Below are 11,513 nucleotides of genomic sequence, written 5' to 3' on the forward strand. Positions count from 1 at the left end.
GAGGTGAAGACCAGGGTGCCAGAACATAGCCTGGAGAGTGGAGCTGCACCTGTCCTAAGGAGGACATCACGAACAGTCTGATAGGACCAGGAAAGGAAATCAGTTGTTTCGGGTGGGAATGGTTATGATTCCGAAGCATGGCTATAGCCTTTGTGATACCCAACGTGAAGAGTAAGCATTTTGCTCTCAAGAAACATCCATGGAGGCTTTCAACAAACAACATGCTTCCCTTTTTCAGAGAATTGTCTCTTTCCCTTCATAGGATTTTTTATTTTCCTCTTCTCACTCTATCCTTTTTCTTATGAATGAAATTTTTAAATTCTTCTTGTGTCTCAATATCAGATACTGCCTTTCCATAATATGCTCAGTAAGTAGTTACTGAATGTCCAGTTAAATGACTTAAAAAGGGGGTTCCTGTGATCTCTGTGTTGGGGTTTTTGACAAAAGTCCGACAGGATATCTACTTTTTGGGGTTTTTATACAACTAATAAATGCATATTCTTTGAAAATTGGAATACTGTATTTTTTATTTTTTTTATTTTTTAGTATTTATTCAAGTATAACCGACTTACAATGGTACATTAGTTTCAGGGCACAGCTTAGTGTTTCAGCAATTCTGTACATTACTCAGCTCTCCCCACGAGAAGTGTAATCACCATCTGTCCCCGTACAAAGTTATTACAATAATACTGATTCTATGGAATACTGTAAGGAGAAGAATCTGAGTCTTAATATGGACTAAGCAGGAAGAAGTGGTCTCATCAGTTACTGATTTACTGATTTTTTACCATGAATGTAATGTAAGTGTGTATGTGTCTGTATGTCTGCCTATGTATTGAGTGGCAAACAATGTCCCATGACACCTTAAGGTCCTTATGGCTTCTATCCTGCCATACTTCTTTTTTTTTTTTTTTTTTCCATCCTGCCATACTTCTGAGATGAACTTCCTTCTTTACTGAAAATACTGAGGATTGCTAAGTCGCAGTTTTATTCATATGGAATTTCAAGGGACCCCAAATAGCCAAACAACCTTGAAAAAGAAGAACAAAGTAAGAGGATTCATACTTTCCAATTTCAAACCTTACTACAAAACTACAGCAATCAAAACATGTGATACTAGGGTAAGAGTAAAAATACAGATCAATGGAATAGAATTGAGAGTCCAGAAATAGTGCTATATATGGAAAAGCAACAGATTTTCAACAAGGATGCCAAAAATCATTATATAGAAGAAAAATGGGCTTTTCAACAAATGGTGAAGGGACAACTAGATACCCACATGCAAAAGAATGAATTGAACCTTTATACCATATATAAAAATTAATTCAAAATCAATCAGACCTAAATGTAAAGCTGAAACTATAAAACTTTTAGAAGGAAACATAGGTGTCAATCTTCACAGTCATGGATTAAGTATCAGTTTCTTAAACCTAACACCAAAATCAGAAGCAGCAAAAGAAAAACTTGAATTTCATCAAAATTAAAAACTTTTGGGACACCTGGGTGGCTCAGCAGTTGAGCAGCTGCCTTTGGCTCAGGGCATGGTCCCAGAATCCGGGACTGAGTCCCACACCTGGATCCTGCAGAGAGCCTGCTTCTCCCTCTGGCTTCTCTCTCTCTCTCTCTCTCTCTCTCTCTCTCTCTCTCTCTCTCATCTCTCATGAATAAATAAAATCTTTAAAAATAATAAAACAAGAATGTATTCAGTTCTTTAAAAGAATTAAAAATTTTTGCATCAAAGGACATGATCAGTGAAGTGAAAGACAACCCACTGAATGGGTGAAAATATTTGGGAATCATAGTTAAGGACCTAGTATCCAGAATATGTAAAGAACTCAACAACAAACATACAAACAACCCAATTAAAAAATGGGCGAAAGATCTGAGTAGACATTTCTCTAAAGAAAATATACCAATAGTCAATAAGTACATGAAAAGATATTTAACATCATTAGGGAAATGTGAACCATACCACAATGAGCTAACACTTCACCCCACTAAGATGGCTACAATTTTTAAAAAGAAAGGAAAAAAAGAGAAGGAAGGAAAGAAAAAGGAAGAAGGTAGGAAGAGGATAACCAAGTATTGATGGGGATGTGGATAAATTGAAACCCATTTATACATCGCTGCTGGGAATGTAAATGGTGTAGCTGCTGTTGGATAACAGTTTTGTAGTTCCTTAAAATGAGTAACCATATGCCCCAGCAATTCCACTCCTAGGTATTTACCCAAGAGAGTTGAAGACGTATATCCACACAAAAACTAGTATATGAATGTTCATAGCACCATTATTCATAATAGCCAACAAGTAGAAACAGTTCAGATGTCCATCAACCAAAAAATGGACCAAAATGTGTGGTAAGCCATACAATGAAATCATATTAAACCATAAACAGGAATGAAGTACTGATATGTGCTACAACACAGATACACTTCAAAAGCATGCTAAGTGAAAGAAGCCAGTCACAAAGACCACATATTCTATGATTGATTCCATTTATAGGAAAGGTCCAGAACAGGAAAATCTGTATACAAGAGGAAATAAATATACATATGGAGAGAAAGTATATCAGTGGTTGCTTATTTGGGGGGAAGGAGCATGGAAGTTTGGGGGTAAAAACTAAGAGTTGTAGGGTTTCTTTTCAAGTTGATGAAAAAGTCCTAAAATTGTATTAATAAATGCACAACTCTGTAACTACACTAAAAGCCATTGAATTGTAAACTTTAAGTGGATGGATTATATGACATATGAAACTGTATCTTAATAAAGCTATTTTAAAAGGTTATCAGGGGAATTCCAAATGACATGTTTTTTTCCATCCTTGGTTACTTGGCTGGACTCTGGTTACAGTAGATGAGGGATTCTTTATAAAATACTTGCATAGCAGAAAGAAAAATTATTAATTTTCTAGTTATTGATTTTTGGGGGGACCAAATATATTTCCTTAGGAATGAGCCTTCCTGATTTGCCCAGGGATAATTTTGGGTTCAGAAGGAGAAAACAAAACCAGGTCATTGAGAATTTGAGAGCAAGGGAGATCTGAGGGGGAAGATGTTTCTACAGGAAGGTAAGAGGCTGGAACACCCTCAGACAGATGGGATGGAGAGGCTCAAGAAAAGAGAAGCTTGATATTTAGTTTTAAATTATCTGCTAAATCACACTGTGATATAAACCTCCCTTCCTTTTACCCCGAATCAGCAGCAAAACTCTACCATCTTTTCTGGGTGAAATGAGGGATATGAGTTTAAAAAGTAGAAATTTGGCTCTGGATGTGAGTTGCTGCTGGTCTGGAGACAAGAGGATAGTTTCTGTCCAGTGGAGAACAAGTATTGAGCAAAAGTCCGAGCTGGCAGTGGCCTCAAGTCGACATAAGCCTCTGAGTTCACAGTAATCTGCCTAAGGGATATGGCTGAGTGTTTGGATAAATTAAATCTGAATGTTCAAGGACATTGGGTTATATATGTGCAGAAGGCCAATCTGAATATGACAAATGCTGTGGGGCTGGCGACATCCATAGGTTACAGGCCTTTGAAGTTGGGGGGAGCAGAGAACATGGAACAACAGAGGAAGGGTAAGTAGAGTCACCATGACAGTGAAATCGTATTCAGCAACAGGAATGCCAAAAGCAGCAGTATTATTGTGCAGGACAGGGGAGAAGCACAGTTTTATGGAGGCTTCTGCTGGCTGACTCTGGAACCAAGCCCGTGAAAATTGTGCGGCTGACACCAGAAGGTTCTGGTAGGAAGGCATAAGCGAGAGTTGTCCCAGGAAATGCTTCAGGCAGCGTCGCCACTATGGCCCTTAGAGATGCTTCAACAGCCTCTAATTTGTCATGGAAGTAAATCCCCACTCACTGGATGTTCGGAAGAAGATCCAATCATAGGGTTCCCTTCAGAAGTGAGTCAGGTAGCTTCATAACTCTGTAAAGTAGAAAACCAAATGGGACCTGAGACTTTTTCTAAGTAGGAAGAGGACTAAGTGGAAAGGCAGGAGGTACAACAGACTGAGTACCCTGGTCCTGATTCATTGGAAGGAATTGTCAAACTGAGAGAGATGGGGATTGGGAGATGAAATGGGAGCAGTGGTCAGAAGACATCTGCCTAGAACCTGGTTTTCTGTTTTGCAACATGTGGGAGTTGTGCCTCCCAGAGGTAGAGGGACCTGCTGTGGGAGATCATCAGGACAAAGACATCAGAAGCAAGAAGAAGGAGGGACGCCAGTGCCTTCTCACCTGCTTCTTGGAACTGCTCTTTGGCTTCCACCGCTGGGAAGTTATCAGTCGGATCCTTGTGTTTTTTGGTACTCTCTGAAGTTGAAGAGTAGTTAGAAGGGGATTTGTGCTTCCAGGTCCTCCACCATTTCCCCAGGCCCAGGAGCACAAGCTCCACAAGAGTAAATAAGAGACAGAGCCCACTGACCCCAAACATGGTCTTTAGGAAGATGGTCTTCTCAAAGGGGCGGGACAAGTAACAGGTTATACTGCCAAGGCAAGGTTCTCGACGACATGCAAAGGAGCTAGGTATCTTGAACCCATACAGATGGTACTGCAACCCCAAGGCTGCTCCCTCAAGGACCAGCCGCACCCCCAGCTGTGCTGCATAGGCCCAGAGCAGCCTGGGGCTTCCAGCCCCTGAGGCGTCTCTGCTCTTCTCCCCCTGGTGGATCAGGGTCTCCTCCTTCACCTTCCCTGATTCTTCCCACCGCCAGATCACATGATAGAGAATGAGACCCATGTAGAGGGTGCTGGGCACAGCCACCAAGATGACCTGAAAGGCCCAGAAGCGCAGTGGGGAGAAGGGGTGGAAGGCATCATAGCAGGCGGCCTTGCAGCCTGCCTGCTGAGTGTGACACACAAATTCACTCTGCTCATCACCATAGATCCCCGTCCCACTGGCAGCCAGCAGCACAAGACGGAATCCCAGGAGCACGGGAAGTAGGAGGTGCCCCACGGCAGTGGAATGCCTGCTGTCTTCAGCCAACAGCTGCCTCAGGAAACTGCCACACATCCTGTTAGGGACCAGAGGACAATAATGAGTGTGGGTGTGTTGCTCCCTGTCCTTTAGGAGGAGGGCAAGACCACCTCTTTCCTGTTAATCCAAGGATAGATAAAGCAATCCTTCTTGCTCTTCTCCAAGGGTCTGGTTGATTTATTCCCGAGACTGATGGCTCCTAATTACAGATAATGGAGTCATCTATGTAAAATAGTGAGTGGATGTGGGTATGGCTCTCTCTCCTGCCCCCCTCTGTACAGTGTGGTAGAAGACTAAGGTCTATCTTTGTCTCTCTTTCCCTCCCTCCCTCTGTCCCTTTCCCAAAGGCTAGTCAGAGTCCAGAGCCCTCTGAAAACAGTCACTTCCCCAGCTGATGGCCACCTAGCCTGGTGCTACTACTGTCAGTGGCACCTGAACACGACCCCAGGGGAACATGCATTCTCTTGCCCTCTGCTTTTCTCTGCCACCATGCCTCAGCTGCTCACAGGTGTGTGGGTCTGGCCTTCACTCTCATCAAGGTAGTACACTGAGATGCGATTAGGGTAAGGGGCTCAATGTGGATCAAGTGAACAGAGTGAGTGTCAAGGCCCGCTTTAGTCTGGTGTTCCTTAGACCTAACCAGCTTTGGAAAAGGAGAACATTTTAAAGAAAACCAAGGGGATCCATGGGTGGCTCAGGGGTTTAGCGCCTGCCTTTGGCCCAGGATGTGATCCTGGAGTTCCGGGATCGAGTCCCACATCAGGTTCCTATGCCTGTGTCCCTGCCTCCCTCTCTCTCTCTCTCTCATGAATAAATAAGTAAAAAATCTTTAAAAAAAAAATTTAAAAAAAGAAAGAAAGAAGGAAAGAAGGAAAGAAAGAAGGGAGGAAAGAAAGAAAGAAAGAAAGAAAGAAAGAAAGAAAGAAAGAAAGAAAGAAAGAAAGAAAGAAGACCCAGAAGAGTCTACTAAGGGAATGCAATGAGGTATAAGGCTAAAGCCAGAGCTGTCTGGATAAAAATTTGAAATTCGGCCCTGCTTTGTCATTGTTCCTTGGGCTCATCTCTCCTGCATGGTGAGAGGTGACCATGGTCAGGAACAGGGTTCAGAAATCTGTCACTTCTCCAGACAGAATAGCACCCTGCTGCAGCCCTCATGCTCTTTATCTTTGTCACAACAGGGAGCCCTCCTCAATGCCCAGCCACTGTTTCTCACCATCCCTGTTCAGCCCAAACTCTTTTTTTTTCCCTTGAGGATAATTAAATTACTCTTTTGCTTCTAATTTTTTAGTGGGGCTTTTATTTATTTTTTTAAATATTTTATTTATTTATTCATGAGAGACACAGAGAGAGAGGCAGAGACACAGGCAGAGAGAGAAGCAGGCTCCCCATGGGGAGCCCGGCATGGGACCCAATCCCGGATCCCAGGATCACAACCTACGCCAAAGGCAGATGCTCAACCGCTGAGCCACCTAAGAGTCCTCTAATAATAACTGTTTAAAGGAATGTACAAGTAATGCTTTTTAGATCAGTTCACCACTTACTGTAATGTTTTGCTTTTTTAGTTTGTGCTTTTTACTTTTTACATATATTTGATCCTTTTAGTTGAAAATTATACCCTTAATTACAGTTTATTCATCTTTTTAAATGATTTATTTTTCAAATTTTCAAGTTACTTTATAAGTTCAGTAGGGTGATGATTTTCAAATTTTCAAACCCAGCCAATATAATTTAATGACTTGGAGTTTTCCACAGTAATTAAATAATTATAGATTTAAGTACATAATTCTAATAACATTTTAAAATGTAAGTAAGCATCCTTTTAAATTACATTAGCCCTAAAAGCATTTGAATCTTTCTAAATAATAGTAAATTTTTAAGAAATAGTGGTAAATAAAATCAGCAATCTGTGGGACCCACATTAAAAAATGCCTATAATGTGATATCAAAATTAGGAAATGACATCTTTTTTCCATTAATCAGCCCAAACTCTTATACACTGGATCCCTTCAGTTTCAGAAGATCCTGAAAACCTTTTATTCCACAAGGAAAATAGAAACTCTTTGATGGGGAGCCACGCAGCCCCCCCTCATGTCATGCCACTTATTCCTGTCGGATATTAGAGAAGTGGCTCTCCACTTGCCCAAGTCCACTCTCCCTCCCAGACCTATGTCCTTGGCCCCCTGCCAGCTGCATCAAGGACTTATCCACCCTTGTTTCCTCTCTGCACTTGCTTAGGTGCCTCCCTTTCAACTCCAGTAATAGTAACAACCTGGATTTCTAAGTTTTTTACATGGCAGCAAATGAGACATGCCCTATTTTGCCTCATATCAGCTTCCCAATTATAATACCTAAAAAGACACACAAGGCAATTTAAATGGGTACTCATGTTATAAACTATAGCTGACCCTTGAACAGTGTGGGGGTTAGGGGACACTGACACCTACACAGTCAAAAATCTACATATAACTTTTGGCTCCTCCCCAAAACTTAACTACTTAAGCCTTCTGTTGAGCAAAAGTCTTGCCAACAACATAGTCAATTAACACATTTTGTATGTTATGAGTATTATATACTGTATTCTTCCAGTAAAAGTAAGCTACAGAAAAAAATATGTTACTGAGAAAATCATAAGGAAGAGAAAATATGTTCACACTAGTTTATGTATATTGAAAAAAAAACATCTATAGGCTGGAAGGCAGGGATAGGAGCAGGTGCAGCTACTGGCCTGGCCTGGCTCCAGGATAGTGATGTTCCACAGCCTGATGACCCCAACTCAATGGACGCAGCTTCCAGGTGGATCCTCAGGCAAGGACAGCTGTCCAGCAGCACAGCACAGCTGCCCCATCTGCCTGGACGTGCACCACCAGCCTGAAGCCATTGACAGCTGCAGCCACTCATGAGTTGCCCACCTCCAGGAAGCTACTTTGAGGAGGGGTCGATGCCCAGCAGGGAGAAGCCTAGGTGCACAGCTGCCCTGGGGCAGCACCAAACCCCAGGTGTTCGACCTGACCACCCCAACAGCACACGGGATGACCTACAGCCCTGCCAACGTCCTTAGCAATTCCTCCCTGGGGAACTTAAGGCTCAACTCCTGCCCTAGTAGCCTTCCATTCCATCCCATGAAGTGTAGTGGGCAGTTGTAAATAAATGCCTTTATTGTGGCTTTTGCTGTCAACTCCTTAAAAAAAAAAAATCTGCTGGGGCATCTTGCGGGCTAGGAGCATGCCATTCTTGATCTCAGGGTCACGAGTTTGAGCCCCACATTGAGCATAGAGATTACTTTAAAAAATACATATGTAAGTGTACCAGCAGGGTTCAAATTTGTGTTATTCAAGTGTGACGTATATAGATAAGAACAGGCCATTACGCCAGAGTTTAGGCAGCATGAACACTTCTGTGCAGTCAGAACAGATAGAATGAGTTGCTTCCAAGCGACTGTTATAAGGGGCTTAATTGACCAGAGAACCATATCATTATCCACGAGCTGTGAGAAACCGTATTTGGAGCCACTAGCAATCAGAGTCAGAACCTCTTCTACCTGCCACTCAGTCCCTATGTTTCTATCTCTGTCACAGACTGTGAAGACTCAGAGTAAATCAGGCCACTGAAGATTCTTCTCCATAAAACTGAGTTGAGATTTTTAGAGGAAATCTACTTTCAGTCCTTAGAAAGATGCAATATCATGGCCTCATGATTAAAGATGGCAGACTGAAGATAGAGATTTAGCCCCTCTAATTCCCAAGACTCCGAGAAAATGAGAGTAGATGGATCGTTAAGTATTTAAACCCACTACAAAGGAGGAGAAAGATCACCAGTGGCACAACAAAAATCCACTTTGAAGGCAAATCGGATTGTGGTGCTGGCAAGCACACTGGGTAATTCTTCCAGAATGCAGAGGAAGAAAAATGAGTCATTAAAAATCTGTTTCCTAATTTGAAAATCAAGACCACAACAAAGCAAAATCACTAGCTTGCTTATTGATGAGAAAACACTTAGTGGAGTGCCTGGGGGAAAAAAAGAAGTTGCTCTGTAAATGTTCAACCAAGTTTTGATTTGGAGGGATACTGAGTCCCACAGAGAACCAGAAGGAAGATCAGCTTCCACGGCTGGCCGTGGGTCTCAGCCTTGGCAACAGTGATATCTGGAGCCTGATCATTTTATTTAGAGTAGGGAATGCTGGCATGTGTGTTTTGAGATGTTTAGCAGCATTCCTGGCCTTGGCCCACTAGATGCCAGTAGCACACTTCTCCCCAAATGTCCAACCCCCAAATGTCTCCAGACACTGCTAAATGTCCCCTGGGGTCAGATGCTCCCAGGTTGAGAACTACCACCTTTGGAGGACACTGACCATTACCACTTCAGCTCTGTAAAGCAAGACATCTGTAGTGGAGCATCTCGGAGGGGTTTTATTTAGTGACCAGCCCATTTCCAGGCTGCTTGCACATCGTCATTCAACAAGCCCCATCTATGAGGAAGCCTGCAGCCTCTCCCTGTCTTATGTGAGGCTGTGGGGTCCTTGCACTTCAGGGAGGCAGAAGGCTCTGGGGGCTTCTGCCCTGGTTCTCCTGGAGCATTGCCAAACTAAAAGCTAACTTGGTAAATTCTCAAGTTTGGCTCTCAGCCTCACCACATTTCAAAGTACAGGCCCAACATGCTCTAAGCACATCTCCAGCACATTCCCAGCAGACCTGGAATTTAACACAGAGCAGGCTTGGCATATTCTGATGTTGGGAATTTTAGTAATTCTTGGAGGCCCTATCCCTGGTTCTTCTCTCTTTCTCTCTCTCCTGTGCCCACTCCAGACCTGTAGCCAGACACCCAATGTCCTCTGAGAGGCTCTAGGAACTGAACTGGGGTCTCCAGAGCTTTGGAGATTTGGGAGAGAGAGAACAAAAAAAGCAGGACAAAAGGATTTGCCCAAGAACCCCATGGCTTGGAGCTTCCATATCTAATTCTGAGCACTCTTCTGACCCTCTGCACTGTGTCTGTTACCACCAAAAACTAATCCTGGGACCTCCTGGAAAGTTCACACAAAACTGCTCCATCTCCCAAAGTCTAGAGACCAAAGGCAATTTCTATAAAAACCAGGGCCTAAATACAGGCCTTCCTCCTCCCTCATCTCCTGCATTCTTGGGAGCTTGTAGTCTCCCCCATTTGTTCTAGCCATCCCCAGCCCTCTGGTCTCCCTCATTCCCCTCCTACAGACACATCTACAGCTTTGCTCATGAGCCCAGAGCCCCCAAGTTAGAGTGGGACTAAGGGAGCTTAGGGCTCAGCATTGTTTTCAAAGTTCAGCTCAAGGGACACCATTCTGTTTCTAGAAGTGGAGAAATAGTTCAAAAATAAATCTTTTGGGAAGGAGTTGGCAGTATTTGAGCCCTGTCAAGATTTTTTTAACAATAAATATATTTTTTATTGGTGTTCAATTTGCCAACATACAGAATAACACCCAGTGCTCATCCCATCAAGTGCCTCCCTCAGTGCCCGTCACCCATTCACCCCCACCCCCCGCCCTCCTCCCCTTCCACCACCCCTAGTTCGTTTCCCAGAGTTAGGAGTCTTTATGTTCTGTCTCCCTTTCTGATATTTCCTACCCATTTCTTCTCCCTTCCCTTCTATTCCCTTTCACTATTATTTATATTCCCCAAATGAATGAGAACATATAATGTTTGTCCTTCTCCGATGGACTTATTTCACTCAGCATAATGATTTTACTTAATGAAGCAATACCCGTGAACTCAAGATTTGGGGGAGGGTGGAAAGCCCAGAATGTGAGGGGATTTTCAAATATGTAAATAGATTTTTAAAAATTCCATCATGATTTTGGTAAGAATGTTTCTAAGCATTTCTGTTCTTTGGAAGAAAAAATTCAGGATCCCCTTGGTTTCAGAAACCCTCCCAGCCAATTAAGGCATGAGGGAGGGACGTGCACCAAGGGCAGTGCTGGACCCGGCTCACTGCTCCTGTGTTGCCCCATCTGGCCTGGAAAACGTTCTAGATTCTTGCACCCAAAATACGACCCCTGGATGCACAGGCATCACCAGGATTGCAGAATCTCAGGCTGCATCCCAGGCTTAGCAAATCAAATCTGAATTGTACTAATACCGCCCCAGGTCCCTGGTATATGCATGAGTTAGAGAAACCCAGTCTAGCACCCAGGCAGCCCCCACCCCCACTGCCCCCAGGCCCCTGCGCCAGCCCAGTTGCTCTCTGCCCAGCACTCACCTGACAGCACTGAGCAAGAGCACCAACAGCGGAGAAAAGAGGCCAGGCAAAGTCCTCAGGCTGGAGCCGCAGGGTCCCAGCTCTCCCCCAGGCCCTGCCTCCTGCCACCACCCACGTCTTCCCCCTCCCCTCTTCATTCCTGGCAGCCTTAGTGAAGAGTAACAGAACGGGCAGCTGGAGGAGCCGGCAGCTCTGCTATTGAAGAATGGGCTCTGGAGAATAGCCTTCTGTTGTTGGGGGTGAGGGGTACCTCTCTTAAGTGCGCTGAAACAGGGATTTTGGAAACCATCTGAAAGGAGAGCAGTGGCCTCTGCATG

At 43.7% G+C, this 11,513-nt stretch overlaps 1 protein-coding gene across 1 annotated transcript; it reads right to left on the reverse strand.

The window, feature by feature from the left end:
* Positions 1–509: 509 nt before the first annotated feature.
* GJC3 (gap junction protein gamma 3) lies at positions 510–11,294 on the reverse strand. Its single transcript, XM_077907828.1, has 3 exons — positions 11,197–11,294; positions 4,233–5,008; positions 510–3,921 (listed from the first exon to the last, which is right to left on the reverse strand). Exons 2-3 carry the CDS (start codon positions 5,005–5,007, stop codon positions 3,914–3,916), a joined length of 783 nt encoding a protein of 260 aa, XP_077763954.1. The 5' UTR covers position 5,008; positions 11,197–11,294; the 3' UTR covers positions 510–3,913.
* Positions 11,295–11,513: the final 219 nt, after the last annotated feature.

Source organism: Canis aureus, chromosome 8 (genome assembly GCF_053574225.1).
Source record: "Canis aureus isolate CA01 chromosome 8, VMU_Caureus_v.1.0, whole genome shotgun sequence".
Lineage (NCBI taxonomy): Eukaryota > Metazoa > Chordata > Mammalia > Carnivora > Canidae > Canis > Canis aureus.